The sequence below is a fragment of the Cherax quadricarinatus genome, chromosome 41 (genome assembly GCF_038502225.1).
Source record: "Cherax quadricarinatus isolate ZL_2023a chromosome 41, ASM3850222v1, whole genome shotgun sequence".
Classification (NCBI taxonomy): Eukaryota; Metazoa; Arthropoda; class Malacostraca; order Decapoda; family Parastacidae; genus Cherax; species Cherax quadricarinatus.
Genome location: NC_091332.1, coordinates 11,190,177 through 11,212,789, shown reverse-complemented (window position 1 = coordinate 11,212,789; position 22,613 = coordinate 11,190,177). Strand labels below are relative to the sequence as shown.

At 40.2% G+C, this 22,613-nt stretch overlaps 2 protein-coding genes across 8 annotated transcripts in view; one reads left to right on the top strand and one right to left on the bottom strand.

Moving 5' to 3' along the window:
• The window catches only part of LOC128695820 (serine/threonine-protein kinase RIO3), a 40,137-nt gene extending 28,788 nt beyond the window's left edge, over positions 1 to 11,349 (top strand). For 5 of the 7 annotated variants that reach the window (XM_053786692.2, XM_053786690.2, XM_053786689.2 and 2 more), the window contains exons 11-13: positions 276 to 381; positions 875 to 1,069; positions 2,486 to 6,523. In XM_053786692.2, the coding sequence (XP_053642667.1) occupies positions 276 to 381; positions 875 to 1,069; positions 2,486 to 2,776 (592 nt within the window). In that variant the 3' untranslated portion in view covers positions 2,777 to 6,523. Of the gene's footprint in view, positions 1 to 275; positions 382 to 874; positions 1,070 to 2,485; positions 6,524 to 6,654; positions 7,163 to 11,101 lie in introns of those variants that run through there. The other 2 variants (XM_070092999.1, XM_070092998.1) reach the window with 2 other exon arrangements.
• IFT46 (intraflagellar transport 46) overlaps positions 1 to 22,613 on the bottom strand; it is a 290,653-nt gene that overhangs the window by 80,609 nt on the left and 187,431 nt on the right. The window lies entirely within an intron of this gene.

Genomic DNA, 22,613 nt, shown 5'->3' with positions numbered 1-22,613 from the left:
TTTCTTGATATGCTCTGTATTCAGTATACTGTGTCTGTTGCTTTCATTTACTGAAACAGATGTTCCTAAACCTGCTTATATTGGCAGCAAATAAGAGAATTTGCTTCATGCAAAGAGGAGCAACTGTTTTCATTTTTATTCAGCCACTATTTTGCTGTATTTTATCTGGCTTTTTCTATAAACTTAAGCAGCTGCAACATACCTGTGACTGGTTAGGTGTGTTTTTCTATCCACAAAGCTCAATTTTAGGCCAGATTTAATAAAAACATTTTCAGGTTCTTCCATTCTAAAGGCCTTCCAGACCTGCCATCACCTCTTCAGCTGTTTGAGAAAGTCAGCAACATATCACTGCCTGGGACTGATGAGTCTGCTTCGAGAATGGTGGGTAAATGGTTGCGAATAATTCATTACCAACCTTTTAGTGAAATGTGTAATACTAAGAAGGTATAAAAACTGATCAGCCAGGCTGTGATAGCTGTTAGTCAGTAAGACACTAGTAGCAACATCCTTGTTAACCAGGTAATCAATAAGGCCATGCTTCTTGTTGCCTTCTGAGCAAGAGCTAATTTTGGTGTCTGCATTATGTGAGAATGATAATTATATCCGACAATTAGTTCAAAATAAATTTACAGTATTGCCATTTAACCACTTATATTGTGTACATTTTTTTTGAATACAGGTTAAGATCATTTTTATAGAAAAGAAAAAAAGGTGAGCTATGCAGTTGCACTATTTGCAGAAGGACTATTAAAGAAAAGGAGCTTTCCCTTGGGCAATGATAAAGAGCTTAAATAAACTCAAGATAAGTTGTAACGAATGATTATATAAATGAATCATGGGTTAAATGGTTAAAATGTTTCATATTGTGATACAGATTGAAGAATATGAGACCCACCAGGAGCTATGGCGTGAGGGTATGAGCGGTGTTAATGATCAGTTCGAGTTCCTTTGGAAAGATATACAAGCAGAAGAAAATTGGCGCAAGAGATTAAATAAGGAGGAAGATGATGAAGAGGAAGAGGAGGAGGATGAACAGGAGGAAAAAGAGCTGCCTGATAAAATATCAAAGGTAGAGTATATTTGCTATCTGCATTTCTTTTTTTTTTTTTTTTTTTTTTGTAACACTTTTCCCTTGCCTCTAACGTAATGAGAATGTGTGTGCACTAAATAGTCAGTGTTTTTAAAGAGAGATGGAAGAAAATAATGAAAATTAAAAGGCCTGTTCATTAAATATAAGAGCAAGTTGAAATACGTGTATTTGATAACTTTTTATGTCCCATACCAGTGTAGTCTATGCAGATGTTTACAATTGTGCATTTACTAGTAATCATCATTTGTCAAGCTTATCAGCTTTGCCATTTCCTTCTATTTATGTTTAAATTATGTAGTCTGTTTGTATTTGATCAAAGACTGATTTGCTTATTATTCATCCCAAAACATTAGTGTGTACTGTCTTGAATCTAGTTGAATTTTTTAAATTATATTATAGCACTACTTGGTTTGTTTTTTGGTCATAATGGAGTTGAAGACCTCTCAGCTGTATAATCCTCTGGGTTTAGCGCTTCCCCCTTGATTATAATAATAATAATGAAGACCTCTCAGTGTCTCATAGGTATTGCCATTATCATGTACACAGGAATGAGCAAAAACACCGCCTAATAAGGCAAACGAACCTCACCATGAGATCAGGCTTGGAGAAAGACATGTCACACATCATTAAATTGTGAGAGTTGGTCACACACGAGGTACCAGGCATCAGTAAGAGTTATAACTGCATTTCAAATTCTTTATTTTAGTGTTTATTGATCTTGGGTGACTATTTGCTTTCAATTTTACTACTCTGAAAATTTAAAATTTATAAAAGTATCTCATGCCTAACAGTTTTGGACACACACATACAGCCTCTCCTCACTTAATGATGGGGTTCCGTTCCTAAGAACAGGTCAGTAACTGAATTGGTCGTTAAGCGAGGAGCATACTATACTTGTAGTGGGTTTGTGTGAAACCATCTTTAGATATTTTTTTAATGTCACCTTTGCACCATCTGTGACATTTCTGGTATACTTTTAAATGTTTATACAGTAGTGTATTTACTGCATACAGCTCTCCCCACTTAACGACGGAGTTCCGTTCCTAAGACCATGTTGGTAAACAAATTCTTTGCTAAGCGAGGGGCATACTATAATGATATTAGGTTTGTTTTAATGTCACCTCTGCACCATTTATAACATCTTTAGTATATTTTTAAATGTTTATACAGTAGTGTACTGTGTATTTTAATAAACAGAAAAAAGGAAATCAGCTCTAATATACATCATTTAGGTTTGCATACTAGTTGGAGAGCTGGTCCCAGTGGTCGGTAAACGAGTACATCGTTAAGTAAGGAGAGGTTGTATTAAAACTCTTTATTATTGATTCATTCCATGACTAGGTTTTGGATAAATTGAGCTTAGATTAAATTGTAAAAAAAATTCCTCACCAACAGGATGAAAAGGAACTGAAAGAACCTCTGCAGAATCAGAGCAATAATCAGCAGATGGCTATAAGATGTAATGGAGAAAAATTGCTTGAGGAAAAAAAATTTACTGATATTCCTGCGAAAGACTATTCCATAACAGAAGGAAAAGGGCCAGAAAGCAGTGCAGTTAGTACTACCAAGGTAACACAAGACCCTGTCTCTGCAGAGCAGTTGCACAGCTCAGCAGCTAGCAGATCCAGTGCTAAAAACTTTGAGAAACATGGTAAAAAGAAAAGTAAAAGCAAAAAGAATAAATAATTTATTTTTTTATGGATGCTGATTGTAACTACCTAGGCTATAAAAAAAATTGTTTTAGAAATCTATAATGTTTATTTTTTTTTAACAAATGTCATCTATTTTATAGTTGAATGTAAGAATTTGTATTCATTTATTTAATATTGTCAAGTGAATATATTACATGTATATTTTGAGCATACATTAGATGCATATAAGCAGACAGTACTGAGAAAGTACTGCTAGTTTGTTTTTGAAATTGTATATTATTTGTTTTTGCTTATATATGTATATATTTTTTTTTTTTTTTAAGGTTTCAGTGAATTAAACATTAAGTAAATCAAATGGTAAATGAAAGGATTTGAACATTTACAAATACAGTTTTTGCATTTAATATGCATTTACTAGTGTATGCAATTTAACCACTTATTCACTATACTAGTACTGTAAATACATATTGTATAAAGTATTTTACTATATTTTGTACACAATATAAAGTAATCATTGTTAAGATGCATGGAATACTTTTTTTTTGTTTCCATACTTTTAATTCTCTAGGTAGATTTATAGTGCTACTGTATAGGGGTGTGCCAAACTATCAGTATCGGCCTAAGTGAGCGTCAGTGGGTATTGGCTAATTTTGGTACCATCCCATAACTACTACTGTATATGGCTACACAAGTAAAGTTAATGAGAGCAGAATCCACTATAGCAGGAAATGTTTTCATAGCTTTTGGTTATATATCTATATCAGTATAAATGTAGGAATACAAACATGTTCCCATATTCACAAAAAAATGTTTTTTTTAATCTAAAATCTAATACAGTGGACCCCCGGTTAACGATATTTTTTCACTCCAGAAGTATGTTCAGGTGCCAGTACTGACCGAATTTGTTCCCATAAGAAATGTTGTGAAGTAGATTAGTCCATTTCAGACCCCAAAATATACACGTACAAATGCACTTACATAAATACACTTACATAATTGGTCACATTCGGAGGTAATCGTTATGCGGGGGTCCACTGTACAGTGGAACCTCGGTTTTCAAATTTAATTAGTTCCAGATGTTGAATCAACAACTAAAATCAACAACAACCAAAGCAGTTTTTCCCATAAAGAATAATGTAAATAGAATTAATCCGTTCTAGACCCCAAATGACGGTGTAATAATATATTAATAATGTTCTAACTATACATAAAACAATGTATAAAATTATACGCACAGGGAAACTAAAAATGAAAATTTAACTGAAATACTGTACAGTAAATAAAAATTTAACTGCCCCTTACCTGTCAGAAGAGAGCCTAGCTACACTATGACTTCCACTTCTTTTCTTAAAATTATCAAACCAACCCTTACTAGCCTTGAAAGATTGAGTTTCAGAACTTGTTTTGGTTTCTTTTTTCAAGAGAGGTCCTTGTGCAGCTTCTTCACTTTTTCACAAATAATGGCCTCGGAAACATTATTCCCCTGTAACTGCTTTTCGTTTATCTAAATCATGATGGCTCATCTCAAAATAAAAAAACTGAACTAAAACTGCAAAATAATAAAAAAAAGTTTGCAAGGTATGTAACAAAAACTCAGATGTTTACAGCACGCAAGTTAGTGGCTATGCTGACTTGTACACCCCCCTCGACCCAGTGTCCAGTGCGCATTCCGTGAGAATGAGACCTGAGCCATTTTGTCTCATTCTGTACATGCGAAAATTTGTCTGCTGACAACCAAGAGAACATACGAAAACCAGGACATTTTTTCTCGAACACCTCGTTTGAAAACCAATTTATTCGACAAGTAATGCAATTGACAACCGAGGTTTGACTGTATGTTAATTTTAACTAAGAGATAATACTGTAGTGACCAGTTTATAATCCAAGACTGATTACAAGTTCAGTACTCTGAAGGAGGAGTGAAGATGTTAGTTTAGTTCATATGAATTGTTAGGTCTGCTTTTCTGGCAAGACAGTGGTTGAATGAATGAGGATGAATTTTTCCTTTATTTTCTATTTTTTTTTTTTAATTATATCATGGTAGTAGATGGCCAATATAGTTAAAAAAAAAATGACAATAAAACATAAACATGTCTTCTTCGCTCTTCTTCAAACAAACCAGCTGAATACCACCGAAGCAGGGTGGCCCAAAAAGACAAACGAAAGTTTCTCTTTTTAACTTTAGTAATATATACAGGAGAAGGGGTTGCTAGCCTCTTGCTCCTGGCATTTTAGTCTCCTCTTACGACAAGCTTACGGAGGAAGAATTTTGTTCCACTTTCCCATGGAGATAAAAGGAAATGAACAAGGAGGCAGTGGAGATGTCATGTCTGAGGGAAATGTGTGGTGTGAATATAATGCAGAGAATCCGTAGTTTGGAGATTAGGAGGAGTTGCGGGATTACCAAAACTATTATTCAGAGGGCTGAGGAGGGGTTATTGAAATGGTTTGGACATATAGAGAGGTGAAATGAAATAGAATGACTTCGAGAGTATAAATCTGTAGTGGAGGGAAGGCAGGGTAGGGGTCGGCCTAGGAAAAGTTGGAGGGAGGAGGTAAAGGAGGTTTTGTGTGTGAGGGGCTTGGACTTCCAGCAAGCGTGCATGAGTGTGTTAGATAGGAGCAAATGGAGACGAATGGTTTTTAGGACTTGACGTGCTGTTGGAGTGTAAGCAAGGTAACATTTATGAAGGGATTCAGGGAAACCAGCAGGCCAGACTTGATTCCTGGAGATGGGAAGTACAGTGCCTGCACTCTGAAGGAGGGGTGTTAATGTTGCAGTTTTATGGCTAGCGTAAGCATGCCTCTGGCAAGACAGTGATGGAGTGAATGATGATTAAAGTTTTTCTTTTTTGGGCCACCCTGCCTTGGTGGGCAACAGCCAGTGTTAATAAAAATAAATAAAAAAAATAGTAAGAAAAATAGAAGAAAACTCAGGGGGGGGGTGTATATATACATGTATATGCTTGTACATGCATGTGTAGTGGGACCTAAGTATAAGTAGAAGTAGCAAGACATACCTGAAACCTTGCATGTTTATGAGAGAGAAAAAAAAACCAGTAATCCTACCATCATGTAAAATAGTTACAAGCTTCCGTTTTACACTCGCTTGGCAGGACGGTAGTACCTCCCTGGGCAGTTGCTGTTTGTCAATCTACTACCTAAGATGAACAAAAGTGTCTGCTGTAAAAAAAAAAAAAATCACAACTAACTCATATTTGAGATAATCTTTAACTAGTTGACATTTCAGTTCGTCAAAAACCAAATCATGACTTGATGATTTGTTCAGGACAACCTGAATATTGTATGAAGATCTATTACTAATTTGTGGATTAGTTTTGATAGAATTAAGTTAATAATGAAACTCTGTACAGTTATCAAATACATTTGAACAAACTAACAATATAAAATGAACCCCTAACCATAATCCTTATTTCTTCAAATATTTATCGTGCACAATTGTAAAAGTATACTCCCATACAGGTGTTCAACACTTGTATAAAAACATATCCTTTCATCTCATACTGTGCATTTGTTCAGATGTTTGTGATTGCTTACTTGGGCATTCATATACTCCTGCAATGAAGTGGAAAACTTTTATTCCTTTTGGTTGTATACAACTTTTAATTAGGGTGGCTGCTGTATTTTGTTGTGCATATTGTGTTGTATAACTAGTGTACTTAGTTACATCATCTGCACAATTTTTTTAATGGAAATTAACTTTTTGTTCTTGTCATTATGATGTCATGGAATAAATAATGGTCTAGGACAGAAAGCTAATTCATTAAGTTTTTATCACCAATTTTTGGGCTTGTGATTGTCATCATAAGTTATTTAGATAAATTTTTTTGATAATTTATTTACAGAGTAATCATGTTGGTTATTATTGTAGCATGTTATTAACCCTTTCAGGGTCCGTCCCGTAGATCTACGGCTTTACGTTCAGGGTCCAAACCGTAGATCTACGCCATGAGCTCAGCTCACTCTGATAAACTGAGAGTGGTACATTTGGGCCTAGATATGAGAGAATACATCTATGTGGTATGTGTGCACCACATAAAACAGATCCTGCAGCACACTGTGTATAATGAGAGAAAAAAAATGAAATCATGATTTTTCGATTAAAACAGCAACTTTGCAGTGTTTTTTCCTATGTTTTTTATAGTTGTATTTGCGATTTCTTGGTCTCATTTGATAGAATGGAAGACATATTACAGAAATAGACATGATTTTGATTGGTTTTAGCACTGGAAATGGCTTGAAACTGAGCTCAAAGTAGCAGAAATGTTAAATTTTTGCCGATATTCAAGAGTAAACAAACGACCTCACACGTCTAATACACGTCAGCTGGTGGGTCTAATATACATTCACAAATATGGTGATGATATTTATACAATTATTACAGTATTGCATAACAGTAAATCTTCTATTTTTTGGTATGAATAAAAATTCATTATGTGAATAAAAAATCAAAATGGAATTTATTTGTAAAGCCTCAAAACATAACTAATGAACAGAGGAAATGTTAGTTTAGTGCCAGGAATGCCTACATTGTTCATTCTGGACCCTATTTTGAAATTGGAATATTTTGAATTTTGTGTTAAATTGGCCAAATTAACAATTTCCGATCACTTTATTTTGTAGTTGAAACAGTTGACTTGGCGATTTCTTGTGCTCAATTGATAGAATAGAAGTAATACTAGTGAAATACCTAAGAATTTGGTTGATTGGAATAATGTAATTGGCCTAAAATGGGAGTCAAAGTCGGCAAAATCGCCGATTCGTAAATATCGCTGACACATCAAAATTCGCGAGAGCATAATTTCGTCAATTTTCCACCAAATTTCGTACTTTTTGTTTTATTACCTTCACAAAAAGATTCTCTACGATTTCATAAGAAAAAATAACATTTTTTTTTTTGAAAATTCTTGGACACTGGTGCGTGACTCCAGATTTGGGCCTTGGACCCTGAAAGGGTTAAAAATGAGTGGTTGATGTGATAAAGCAAAGTGGTTTATTAAGGAATTTTTTCTCCAAAAATACTATACATGCATTGTCTATTAGAGTACTAATGTTCACAGATTACTAGTCACAATTACCATATTTAACCCTTTGGGGGTTTTGGACGTGCTAGTACGGCTTGCAACCCAGGGTTTTTGACGTACTAGTACACCTAAATTCTGGTGCCCTCAAATCTAATGAGAGAAAGCTGGTAGGCCTACATATGAAAGAATGGGTCTATGTGGTCAGTGTGCGCAGTATAAAAAAAAATCCTGCAGCACACAGTGCGTAATGAGAAAAAAAAAAACTTTGACCGTGTTTTTGGATTAAAACTGCAACTTTGCACTGTATTTTCCTATTGTATTTATTGTTGTATTCTAGTTTTCCTGGTCTCATTTTATAGAATGGAAGACATATTACAGAAATTGAGATGATTTTGACTGGTTTTACAATGAAAAGTACCTTGAAATTGAGCTCAAAGTAGCAGAAATGTTCGATTTTTACCAAAGTTCAAAAGTAAGCAAATCATGTCAAGCGTCCAATACACATCAACTGGTGAGTCTAATATTCTTTCACAAGTGCACTGATATTATTTATACCATTTCTACACTAATGCAGTAGTCTGCGTAACAGTAAATCTTCTATTTTTTTGCGAGAATAAAAATTCAAAGTGGAAAGCAAAAGAATGTAAGAGGGGCATGGGGACGTGACTAATGAACAGAGGAAATGTTATTTTAGTGCCAGGAATGCCTTTCTTGTTTATTCTGGACCCTATTCGGAAATTGGCATCTTTTGAAATTTGTGTGAAATTGGCAAAATTGCTAAATTTTGATCACTGTATTGGATAGTTGAAATTGGTAAATGGGTGGTTTCTTGTACTCATTCGATAGAAAAAATGGAGTTCTAGCGAAATAGTTATGATTTTTGTCGACTAATACACTGGAATTGGCCGATAACAGGGCTCAAAGTGGGCAAAATCGTCGATGCGTAAACATCATCGAGACAACTAACTTTGCGAGAGCCTAATTCCGTAAGTTTTCCATCAAATTTCATACTTTTGGTGTCATTATGATCGGGAAAAGATTCTCTTATCTTTTCATAAGAAAAATTTTTTTTTTTTTTTTAAATTTGGCCGACCCTGAGAACAAGTCTGAGAGGGCCTGTCGACCCTGAAAGGGTTAATAATGAGTAATGTTAAATAAAAGGATAGAAGGGAAATCAACTATGGCTCCAAATGTTGGTTTCCTAGTTCTTCCCCTTTATGCATTTGTTTTAAACTAAAGTACATAATATTGTTGGATTTCCTATGCCTGATTATGTTCATTTACATTCTTTAACCCTTTGAGGGTTTTGGTCGTACTAGTACGTCTTACGCGTAGGGGTTTTTGTCGTACTAGTATGCATAAATTCTAGCGGCCTCAAATCTCACAGGAAAAGGCTGATAAGCCTAGATGTGAGAGAATGGGTCTGTGTGGTGGGTGTGCGCAGTAGGAAAAAAATCTGGCACCCAGTGGTGCATTGTGGGAATGCCATCATAGTACACAATTTCCACCGTGCCTCGCGGTAAGAAGTTCCTCACTCCTCGGCGAATTGGGACACTTTTGTTCCCCAGTGACAGTTCTAATACAGATGGAAGTGACAGTGAAGATGAGTTTCAAGGTTCTGGTGAGGTTTTGACCGAAACTAATGACCATAATATGGGTAATAGTGAGGAAAACCCAGACAACCCACAGCCTTCCACCTCTGGTGCTGGGCCATCTTGTTCACGTTCAGTTGTACCAGAATCAAAGAGGAAACTCCTATTTTCCAAAATCCCAGACTCAGATGTGAGCATTGGTGATGATAGTGATAGTGATTATGAACTACAAGCTCTTCAAACTTGTTCCAAGAATGGAGGATGAGGAGGAGGCAAGAGGAGGAGGAGGAGGCAAGAGGAGGAGGAGGAGGCAAGAGGAGGAGGAGGAGGCAAGAGGAGGAGGAGGAGGCAAGAGGAGGAGGAGGAGGCAAGAGGAGGAGGAGGCAAGAGGAGGAGGAGGAGGAAGAAGAGGAGGAGGAGGAGGAAGAAGAATACGTAATGATAACAATAATACATAATAATAATAATACATAATACATAATAATAATAGGTAATAATAAATGTTCACCCATGACAGTAACAAGATAAGGGGAGATAACATCTGATAAGTGCTGACGTTTGATGAGGGTAAATGAGGGTAGAGCTGATGCCAAAAGATGAGATGAACCTCTCCCTCCCTTTGTTTTTGCTGGTATACTAACATTTCTGTCTGTCTATTTGTCTGTCAAGCTCCCTGTCTATCTGTCTATCCGTCTAGCTCTCTGTCTCAGAGAGCCACAAGACTGTGTCATCACTTTTACTCACATCTTCAAGCAGAGTATAGCACTTTGTCTGGATTTCTTGGGTTATCCTAGGTAATTTATACTATGTATACTTGTATTTATGTGTACCTGTGAGACAGAGGTAGACAGACAAATAGAAAGAGAGAGACAGATTGAAAGAGATAGAATGAGGGAGAAAGATAAAACACCATTGTGTATGACACCATGTTTCAGAGTTCCACAAGCTGCAGAACTAATAGGAATATGTTCAGTGACTGTATATTGGTATATATATTATAGAACAATAATAATAAACGATGTTTTGTATTGTTTGTTTTTGTAAACAAGTTTTGTAAACAATATATTGATAATTATGTTTGTGTGCTTATTGTGTTGTATACAACGAGTGTATATATGTACATTGCACCTTACTTTGGTCTCATAGGCCACATAAGTTATGTGAAAAAATAAAATAGTGAAAAAAACAACAAACCTTCAAATACAAGTAAACTAAAGTTTACCGGGTGAGTGGCAGTCGCCGCTGTTGCCATACGCAGCTCATTTTCTGCAAACTTCATGCATCCATATCTCCGTAAGTATTGATGGTAAATTTTTTTTGTTTATCCTATAATGTTTAGGAAAAAAAAACTATTTTTTCATAAGAAAAAATAATTTTTTTTTTTTTTTGAAATTTGGCCGACCCTGAGAACGAGTTTCGGAGAGGGCCTGTCGACCCTCAAAGGGTTAAATCCCCTTCTTGACTAATCCTGCAATGAAAGTGAATAATACTTTTATGCAATTATGTCCTGCATTCCCAAATTTCTGGTCTATTCCACTATACTTCAACTGGTATCTATTTGGGTAAGGTGCATATGGTTTGCTCTTCATATATGCTACACATCCTTTTTTCTTTAATGCATAATCTCTTATTGTGATTCTTACCTAGCCAGTTAGTTATTACATTAAAGGTGTATAATACTGACAAGCTGATGAATGAATGAAAGTGTTTCTTCTTTTTCAGGTTGCCCTACCTCTGTGGGAGAATGTTAGAAAAAAATGTTGATGAATAAGACATGTGGAACATCTGGATATTTTCTTTGGCAATTAGTTTTCCCTGAATGGCAGGCTCTTTCAGTCTAATACATAAGCATAAGGATGAAGACTTGTATACTAGAGCCAGAGAAGAGATGCAGCAGTAGAAGATATCATTATATAGATGATGTTAAAGCATCTCTCCTAATGCAAATACATATATTTTTCCTACCCTTGCACATTCCTGCTTCTCACCCCTTATGTCCTTTGGTGCTGTATGACCCCTTCGGGTTTAATGCTAAACTGATTATACGTATTATTATTTTTAAAATGATAAATTTTCACTTATTTTGAACAGTGACCATGAAAGAACAAGTTTAAGCTGCCCAATACTGGTATTTTAGTAGTCTCTTTAGACATTACTTACAGAGGAAGGATTCTTCTCTGCTTTCCCATGGAAACTAAGCTTATTGCACCAATTTTTATTTTAATTTACCTTTTCTGCTTTCCCCTATCCCCACTAACCCTTACCTCTGCACACTCCTGCCCCTTATTCTCTTCTAACCTTACAGATGCCTTGTTTAACATCCCTCGATATGACGCTGTATAACATGACGTTTTCAGATTTAGTGCCTAATTTTTTTTTTTTCCAACAAGTTAGCCGTCAACCACCGAGCAGGGTGACCCAAAATCAAAGAAAATCCCCCCCCCCCCAAATATAACTTTCATCATCATTCAACACTTTCACCTCATACATAATCACTGTTTTTGCAGAGGAGCCCAGATACAACAGTTTAGAAGCATATACAGTGGTCCCTCGTTTATCGTCATTAATCCATTCCTGGAAGTGCAACGATTATCGAAATAGACGATTTTCAAATCAATTTTCCCCATAAGAAATAATGTAAATACAATTAATCCGTTCCTGACACCCAGAATTTTTTTTTTTTTTTTTTTTTAAAGTCGGCAGTCTCCCACCGAGGCAGGGTGCCCCAAAAAGAAAGAAAAAATACTTTCATCATCATTCAACACTTTCACCTCACTCACACATAATGACTGTTTTTGCAGAGGTGCTCAGAACACAACAGTTTAGAAGCATATACGTATAAAGATACACAACATATCCCTCCAAACTGCTAATATCCCGAACCCCTCCTTTAGAGTGCAGGCATTGTACTAACCATTTCTAGGACTCAAGTCTGGCTATACAAAAATAACCGGTTTCCCTGAATCCCTTCACTAAATATTACCCTGCTCACACTCCAACAGATCGTCAGGTCCCAAATACCATTCGTCTCCATTCACTCCTATCAAACATGCTCATGCATGCCTGCTGGAAGTCCAAGCCCCTCGCCCACAAAACCTCCCTTACCCCTTCCTTCCAACCTTTTCGAGGACGACCCCTACCCCGCCTTCCTTTCCCTACGGATTTATACGCTCTCCATGTCATTCTACTTTGATCCATTCTCTCTAAATGACCAAACCACCTCAACAACCCCTCTTCAGCCCTCTGGCTAATACTTTTATTAACTCCACACCTTCTCCTAATTTCCACACTCTGAATTTTCTGCATAATATTTACACCACACACTGCCCTTAGACAGGACGTCTCCACTGCCTCCAACCACCTCCTCGCTGCTGCATTCACAACCCAAGCTTCACACCCATGTAAGAGTGTTGGTACTACTATACTTTCATATATTCCCTTCTTTGCCTCCATAGATAACGTTTTTTGTCTCGACATATACCTCGACGCACCACTCGCCTTTTTTCCCTCATCAATTCTACGATTAACCTCATCCTTCATAAATCCATCCGCTGACATGTCAACTCCCAAGTACAGTATCTGAAAACATTCATTTCTTCCATACTTCTCCCCAATTTAATATCCAATTTTTCTTAGTCTAAATCATTTGATACCCTCATCACCTTACTCTATTCTATGTTCACTTTCAACTTTCTACCTTTACACACACTCCCAAACTCATCCACTAACCTTTGCAATTTTTCTTTAGAATCTCCCATAAGCACAGTATCATCAGCAAAAAGCAACTGTGTCAATTCCCATTTTGTATTTAATTCCCCATAATTTAATTCCACCCCTCTCCTGAACACCCTAGCATTTACTTCTTTTACAACCCCATCTATAAATATATTAAACAACTATGGTGACATTACACATCCCTGTCTAAGACCTACTTTTACTGGGAAGTAGTCTCCCTCTCTTCTACACACCCTAACCTGAGCCTCACTATCCTCATAAAAACTCTTTACAGCATTTAGTAACTTACCACCTATTCCATATACTTGCAACATCTGCCATATTGCTCCCCTATCCACTCTATCATATGCCTTTTCTAAATCCATAAATGCAATAAAAACTTCCCTACCTTTATCTAAATACTGTTCACATATATGCTTCAATGTAAACACTTGATCTACACATCCCCTACCCACTCTGAAACCTCCTTGCTCTTCCGCAATCCTACATTCTGTCTTGCCTCTAATTCTTGCAATTATAACCCTACCGTACACTTTTCCTGGTATACTCAGTAAACTTATTCCTCTATAATTTTTACGATCTCTTTTGTCCTCCTTCCCTTTATATAAAGGGACTATACATGCTCTCTGCCAATCCCTAGGTACCTTCCCCTCTTTCATCCATTTATTAAACAAAAATACCAACCACTCCAACACTATATCCCCCCCTGCTTTTAACATTTCTGTCATGATCCCATCAGTTCCAGCTGCTTTACCCCCTTTCATTCTACGTAATGCCTCGCCCACCTCCCCCACACTCACATTCTGTTCTTCTTTACTCCTAAAAGATGGTATACCTCCCTGGCCAGTGCATGAAATTACCGCTTCCCTTTCTTCGTCGACATTTAAAAGTTCCTCACAATATTCTCGCCATCCACCCAAAACCTCCATCTCCCCATCTACTAACTCCCCTATTGTTTTTAACTGACAAATCCATTCGTTCTCTAGGCTTTCTTAACTTGTTTAACTCACTCGAAAAATTTTTCTTATTTTCATTAAAATTCCTTGACAGTGCCTCTCCCACTCTATCATCTGCTCTCCTTTTGCACTCTCTCACCACTCTCTTCACCTTTCTTTTACTCTCTATATACTCTGCTCTTCTTATAACACTTCTGCTTTGTAAAAACCTCTCATAAGCTAACTTTTTCTTTTATCACACCCTTTACTTCATCATTCCACCAGTTACTCCTCTTCCCTCCTGCACCCACCCTCCTATAATCACAGACTTCTGCCCCACATTCTAATACTGCATTTTTAAAACTATTCCAACCCTCTTCAACCCCCCCACTACTCATACTTGCACCAGTCCACCTTTCTACCAATAGTTGCTTATAACTCACCCGAACTTGCTCCTCCCTTAGTTTATACACTTTCACCTCCCTCTTGCTTGTTGTTGCCATTTTCCTCTTTTTCCCATCTACCTCTTACTCTAACTGTAGCTACAACTAAATAACGATCCGATATATCAGTTGCCCCTCTATAAACGTGTACATCTTGGAGCCTACCCATCAACCTTTTATCCACCAATACATAATCTAACAAACTATTTTCATTACATGCTATATCATACCTTGTGTTAAAACAAAAAATTTTTTTACATGAAATATAGATGTAGTACATAAACAATACAATGGGACATGAATGAAACATTAACAGCATAACACTTACCTTTATTGGTGATTCTTCTTAGTGTATGGAAGACTGGAGGAGGAGAGAGATTGGATTAGTTACTGTTTGGAAGGGAAATCCCCTTCCATCAACACCTTAGGTACCAAGTCCTTTTCTGGGGTTAATTCTCTTCTCTGTTTCTTAATGTCACTAGGACCAGCTTGAGAGTCTCTGGAGTCCTGTCTCGCAAAAAAAGTGTCCAGAGCTCTGTTTCTGGCGTCTCTTTAAAACTTCCCTAAAATGGGCCAAGACTGTCACTGTACAAGTTGCTGATATGGCTTGCAACATCCTTCTCAGGGTAATGTTTCTCCATAAATCTTTCCATCCTACCCCACATTTCAAAAATCTCCTTAATTTCTGAAGAAGGCACCTTCTTCCCTCTCTCCTCCTCCTCCTCCTCCTCTGCAGCAAGATTCTAAGCTGCGATCTGTTGCTGTTCCTGCTGAAGCTCTTGCAGCTCCTCAGTGGTTAGCTCTTCGTTGTGGTCCTCCACTAACTCTTCCACATCCTCCAAACTTGCGTCCAACCCCATGGAACTCCCCAATGCCACAATAGAGTTCACAACTGACATAGGCTCATCAAGGTCAGCCACAAACCCTTCAAAATCCCTCTTGTGGATACAATCTGGCCACAATTTTCTCCAAGCAAAGTTCAAAGTCCTGGTAGTCACTCCCTCCCAAGCCTTACCTATAAGGCTTATGCAATGGAGGATACTGAAGTGTTCTTTCCAAAACTCTCTTAGGGTCAAGCGAGTGTCTGAGGTCACACTAAAGCCCCTTTGAAACATTGCTTTCGTGTAGATTTTTTTAAAGTTTGAAATGACCTGCTGGTCCATGGGCTGGAGGAGAGGAGTGGTATTTTGGGGCAAGAACTTTACTGTGATGAACCCAAACTCCTGCAGAATTAGGTCATCCAAGTTTGGAGGATGAGCAGGTGCATTGTCCATTACTAGGAGGCACTTGAGATCCAATTTCTTTTCCAGGCGGTAATTCTTCACACTATATAATAATATAATAATAAAATTCTTCACACTAGGGCCAAACACTTCATTGAACCACTTGACAAAAATTTCCCTCGTAACCCATGCCTTATCATTAGATCTCCAAAACACACACAATTTACTCTTCATAACATTGTTTTTTTAACACACTGGGATTTTCAGAATGGTACACTAGTAACGGCTTCACTTTGAAATCCCCACTAGCATTAGCACAGAACATAAGCGTCAGCCTGTCTTTCATAGGCTTGTGTCGTGGCAGTCCCTTTTCCTCCTGAGTAATGTAGGTCCTCTTTGGCATTTTCTTCCAAAAGAGGCCTGTTTCGTCACAACTGAACACTTGTTCAGGTTTCAGTCCTTTAGCCTCTATGTACTCCTTGAATTCACTTATGAATTTTGTAGCTGCAATTTTGTCCGAACTGGCAGCCTCACCATGCCTTATCACACTGTATGCCACTACGGTTCTTAAATCTCTCAACCTTTGCTGGCCTTAAATTCACAAATATCAGTACTCGTTGCAGGCAATTTCTTTACCAGATCGTCATGCAACTGCCTAGCCTTTTCACTGACTATCTCCTGCTAACTGTTTCTCGTTTATCCACATCAATAATAACTTCTCAACCTCTTCGAGTACTGGTGATCTCACTTTTGTCAGCATATTTACCCCTTTGCAACAACAGCTTCCTTGATTTCCTTTTTCTTGGCCACGATGGAAGATATGGTTGTACGGGACTTGTTATACATCCTGGCCAGTTTGGCCACATGTATGCCACTTTCATATTGTTCAATGATGTTTTTCTTAAATTCAATCATATTTCTCACCTTTATAAAAGGCTTGACACTAGGAGCTTTCTTTGGAGCCATGGTAGCTTATTTAGCACTTGCAAGCACTAAAATGAATGGAATATTATGAAATATTTTGTATGAACACGTGAGGGGACCGTCGCTCACTGGTAAACAATGGCACACTGGCTGAGAAGGGAGGCCGAGGTGGCTCAGAGCCATGAGTACGCGTCCAGGACGAACGACGATTAGCGAGTCAACCGACCATTTGCGAGCCAGTGTTTGGACTAAAATAACGCGACGATTTCCGAAAAGGACGACTATCGAGCCAGACTATTATCGAGGGACCACTGTATTATTAATATTTACCCTGCTTTACCTCTTCAAGGGGGGCTCCTTGGCGTGGTGAAGAGGCTCTTGGTCTGAGGAATTAGCCCTGTCGGTCTTCTTCCTCAGACCGAACCTAATTACCCCCCATTCTCCCCTCCCCTATCCCATCCTCCCCATCCTCCCCTTTTTCCATTCCTCCTCCTCCTCCTCACCCCTCCCTTTTGCCCTTCCTCTTTTTAGCCTTCGTGATTTCTCCCACAGGCGCGCTAGTTCCTAGGTAGGGGAAAGGACACCGGGGTCCATCCCATTCCGTTGAGGTTTCTTGGCGGTGGCGTAGTTTGCCGTGGAATCTGGATTGCCTAGGGATGTCCCGATCCCTCTCCGGTATCCCGGAGTAGCTTTGGGTGTCTTTTGGGCGACGGGTGTATCTCTGGAAGCCACCTTTCGGATTCCGGGGGTGGTGGCTGAAGGAGGTATGCTTTGTGGCGGATATCCGGCCGCCCTCTCTTTTGTCCACCGAGGTAGCTCGGCAGATGTGAGGTTGCTATCCCAGATTGCTGGTTTACTGGCATGAAGGGTAGGGTATGGCACGGGTTCCATGCTGCATCTGCGCTACTAGCGGTGTCGAGTCCTCTTGGGCGCGGAGGGGGATTTCCGGCCCTTTCATTCCTCCTGGGAACTATTCCTCCCCGCTCCCCCCTTTTTTTATTCTTTTTTTTATTTTTATTTTCTTTTCTTCTTTCTTTTTTTTTCTTAAAAACAAAAAGCAAAGGAGTAACCTAACCATGGCAGCCCTAGTCCATGAAACCACTACCCCCGGGCCCCTTCTTGATACCGCACCCCATTCTGACCCTGCCTTGTGTTTAGACCACTCTTCGGACACTCCTGATGCCCCTGTACCTCTTGCTGGTGCTGTTTCCTCACCCGCTTCAGGTACCGGGGCTTCGACTGACTCCTTCGATTTGTCTGAACTCCGCTCTCCTTTGACTATGCTTCCGGCTTCTCCCTCTACGGTACGGCAATTTTCGAATCGCCCACCCATTTCCTGCCGGACCAACTCCGGTCCTACTCCTAAACGCCAACGTCAATCTCCTGATGATGCTCCGTCGTTACCTTCCCATTCTACTCGGAAACGACTGACACGTCAAGCACTCCCTCTCCACGCTCAGTTTCGGACCACACAATGGACTAAATTCTTTACTTTAAGACCAACTTCTTCTTCTGCCTACCTTTCTGACCATAGTATTGCCAAAGCGCTCCTGCGTCATGTTGGCAGAGATATTTCATTTCACGCTCTCAAGAGCGGTACGCGCATCGTCACTGTCCAGAATGCTACCCAAGCTCATGATCTTTCTCTCCTTTCGAATATCGATACTACTCCTATCACTATTGAAAAACATCTTTCTCTCAATTCTTGTAGTGGTACTGTCATTCTGCCCCATACCATAGTCCAACAGAATTTCCAGTCATGTGGCAATGACATTTTTGAACAGCTGGAACTCCAGGATCTCCCAATCCTCAAAGTAGACACTTATGTCCTTCCTGCCCGGGGGCGGAGACGTTACCCTTGCAATGTGGCTCGTTTAACTTTTGACAGCCGAGAACTCCCGTCCTCTGTATATGTCGCGGGACATCGGTTACAAGTTCGAAAGGTGATACCTACACCGCAACAATGTAGAAATTGCTGGCGTTTTGGTCACCCAGCGAAATATTGCAGATCTATGGCCGAATGCCCAGTCTGTGGTGCCGACGACCATTCTAATACATCTTGCAGTCAACCTCCATCTTGCCTTAATTGTAATGAAGCTCACTCTTCGTACTCCCGCCGTTGCCAGGTCTACTTAAATGAACGTGAAATCCGTTGCCTCAAAGAGGCAGAAGGTCTCCCTTATGCTATGGCAGTTACTCATCTCCGCCTCCAAGGGAGACTACCCCGTGTTTCTTATTCTCGTGTTTCCAAACGTCCCCCCACTTCTGGGGTCCCATCTTCTGCAGCCTCCTCTGTTGTTACCCCTCCCATAGCCACTACGGCATCTAATCCTTTTGCTGTCCTTGGCTCTGACGTCCCGACTACAACTCAGTCTGTTCTCACATCTTCGCGTCCTTCCTCACAAGCCCCAGTATCGACAAGACCTCGTACGACACCTAATACCAATCGCCCCTCTACTCAGAAGTCCAAAAAATCCACATTGCTCAAATCTTCTTTGCCCCTTCCTTCCCTTCTTCCACCTCCACACGTTACCTTTCCAGTCTCTGTACCTAGTTCTTCCCCTCTCTCTGGCTCTATTACAAGTGTGGAGATTCACCCTCCTCCTCGTACTATGCCTTCCACCCCCGTCCCCTCCCAAGTTTCTCCCTCTTCTGTCACCTCCCAGGTTTCTACCTCTTCTGTCCCCCCCCCACACTTCATCTCCAGTCCCTTACACTTTTCCCTCCCCCTCTACTTTGGTACAGTCCATTACTGTCCCAATCTTTACTCACCCTCCTCCTCCTATCTCCAATATGGTTTCCCATACATCTTTGAATTCAGAAACACTTGAAGCCATTTCAGAATATATTGCAGAGACTAAACCTTCAATGGACACTGATTCACTTCCTGTTCCTTCTCTTCCCTCTCCTCCATCTTCACAACCCCATTCTTCGCAACGCTCCGTTCCTTCGCTACTTGAACATCTTCCAATGCCACCACACGTTGACTTTTCTAACCCCTCTAGTCCGTAGGTGCCTTTACCTACAGATTCCTGATATTTTCTTCATCGCCAATCATGGCCTATTTACAGTGGAATATCCGCGGCCTCAGGGGTAATCGGGGTGAGCTTCAGATGTTGCTTTCCAGGTTTTCCCCTGTTGGTGCTTGCTTACAAGAACCAAAATTACACTCGGCTGTTTTCCAACATATCTCAGGCTATAATTTATTGTATTCTTCGGATCCTTTCTCAGATGGGACCTTTAATGAAAGTGCCCTTCTTCTACGCAATGATATTCCGTACTGTCAACTATTTGTCCATACCTCGCTGCATTACACTGCAGCCCGTATCCACTTGAATAAGTGGTTTACAATATGTTCTTTATATCTCTCTCCTTCTCGAGCATTTTCTATCCCAGACTTTGCCTTTCTTGTTTCATCCTTACCACCACCACTTCTGTTACTTGGTGATTTTAATGCCCACCATTTCCTCTGGGGGGGGTCTCATTGTGACTCACGTGGCATTCAGTTGGAGGCTTTTCTTGCCTCTCACCCCCTCCATGTTTTAAATACGGGTACTCCCACCCATTTTGATCCTCGTACTCATACTCTCTCTTGCATCGATCTATCAGTCTGCTCTTCCTCCACTGCACTAGACTTCACCTGGTCTGTTCTACCAGACTTACATGACAGCGATCATTTTCCGATCATTCTTACTTCTCCTTCCTATTCACCACCTTTCCGTAGCCCTCGCTGGCAATTTGATCGGGCAAATTGGGATCTTTACTCACACCTCACTGCTTTTAGTGAGGTTCCTTCTTCATCCTCCATTGATGAGCTCCTACACATCTTCTCGACATCAGTTTATACCGCAGCTTCTCGTTCTATACCCCAAACCTCAGGCAGGCATTCTCAGAAGTGCGTGCCTTGGTGGTCTCCTGCTTGTGCTCGTGCAGTACGTTTGAAACGTGCTGCATGGGGCAGGTACCGGTACAATAGAACCGCTGAGAGACTTGTTGATTTTAAGCAGAAGCGTGCGATCGCTCGCCGTGTCATCCGTGAAGCTAAACGCACTTGTTGGCGAGACTATGTTTCCACCATCACCTCTGCTTCTTCTATGAGTGCAGTCTGGAAAAAAGTGAGGAAATTGAGTGGTAAATACTCTCCTGACCCGGCTCCTGTTCTACGGGTCACTGGTGTTGATATAGCAAACCCTCTCGACGTTGCCATTGAACTTGGCACACATCTGGTCCGTATTTCCCGAGGGCTCCATCTATGCCCCTCGTTTCTTTCCTCAAAGTCTGCCAGAGAGTTAGTACCCTTGGACTTTTCTTCTCTCGGAGAAGAACAGTATAATGTGCCTTTTACACTTCAAGAACTGGAGGCAACGCTCTCAGCTTGCCGATCATCGGCAGCTGGGCCTGATGACATTCATATTCGTATGTTACAACATTTACATCGGTCAGCCCTTGTAGTCCTCTTACACCTCTTCAATCTTATTTGGGCACAAGGAGTTCTTCCCCAGCTGTGGAAATCTGCCATTGTTCTCCCTTTCCGCAAACCGGGTACTACAGGACATGATGCCTCCCACTATCGCCCCATCGCTCTTACAAGTGCAGTTTGCAAAGTGATGGAACGCCTCGTAAATCGACGTTTAATGTGGTATTTAGAGACTCACAACAGTCTCTCCGCTAGTCAATATGGCTTTCGTAAGGGTCGTTCTACCATAGACCCCTTACTACGCTTGGATACGTATGTTCGTAATGCCTTTGCGAATAATCACTCAGTTATTGCCATATTTTTTGACCTTGAGAAGGCATATGACACAACTTGGAGGTATAATATTTTGGCCCAGGCCCATTCCTTAGGCCTCCGAGGCAATCTACCATCCTTCCTTAAGAACTTTTTAACTGACAGACATTTCCGTGTTCGAGTCAATAATGTTCTTTCCCCGGACTTCGTCCAAGCTGAAGGTGTCCCTCAGGGATGTGTTCTAAGCACAACACTTTTTCTCCTTGCTATAAATGATTTGGCCTCTGTTCTTCCACCCAATATTTGGTCATCACTCTATGTTGATGACTTCGCTATTGCTTGTGCAGGCGCTGACTGTCACCTTATTGCAGTTTCTCTCCAGCATGCGGTCGACCGTGTTTCCACTTGGGCCACCACACATGGGTTTAAATTTTCAAGTACCAAAACTCACCAAATTACTTTCACTAGACGCTCTGTTATCTCCGATCATCCTTTGTATCTCTATGGCTCCCGTATCCCCGAACGTGATATTCAGGTTTCTAGGCCTTCTCTTTGACCGTCGGTTAACCTGGAAACCTCACATTACCTCTCTGAAGGCAACTTGTCACAGCCGGCTAAACCTTCTTAAAACCCTTGCTCATCTTTCCTGGGGAGCTGATCGTCGAACTCTGCTTCGCCTACATTCAGCCCTCGTTTTATCGAAACTCGATTATGGTGACCAGATTTATTCTGCGGCCTCTCCTGCTACTCTCTCTAGCCTTAACTCTATCCATCACCAAGGCTTACGTTTGTGCCTTGGTGCTTTTCACTCTTCCCCTGTTGAGAGCCTCTATACAGAAGCAAATGTTCCATCCTTGTCTGATCGCCTTGATGCCCATTGCCTTCGTTACTATGTACGCTCTCACGATCTACACAATCCTTCCATTTATAGAATGGTCACCGATATTAGTAGACATTCTTTATTCGTTCGCCGCCCCTGTTTGCTCCGTCCCTTTTCTCTTCGCCTACTTTCACTCTTGTCTTCCCTTCAGTTACCACCTTTATATGTTCATGTAGCATCTCACTTTTCCCTACCCCCCTGGGAAGTTCCAGCTGTTCGGGTCTGTTCTTTCTCACTCCCTTGCTCGAAAGCTCAACTGCCTACGGTGGCTTCCCGCTCTCTTTTTCTTGATCACTTCCACTCCCATTCTCATGCCACCGCTGTGTACACAGATGGCTCTAAGTCTTCAGACGGCGTCGGATTCG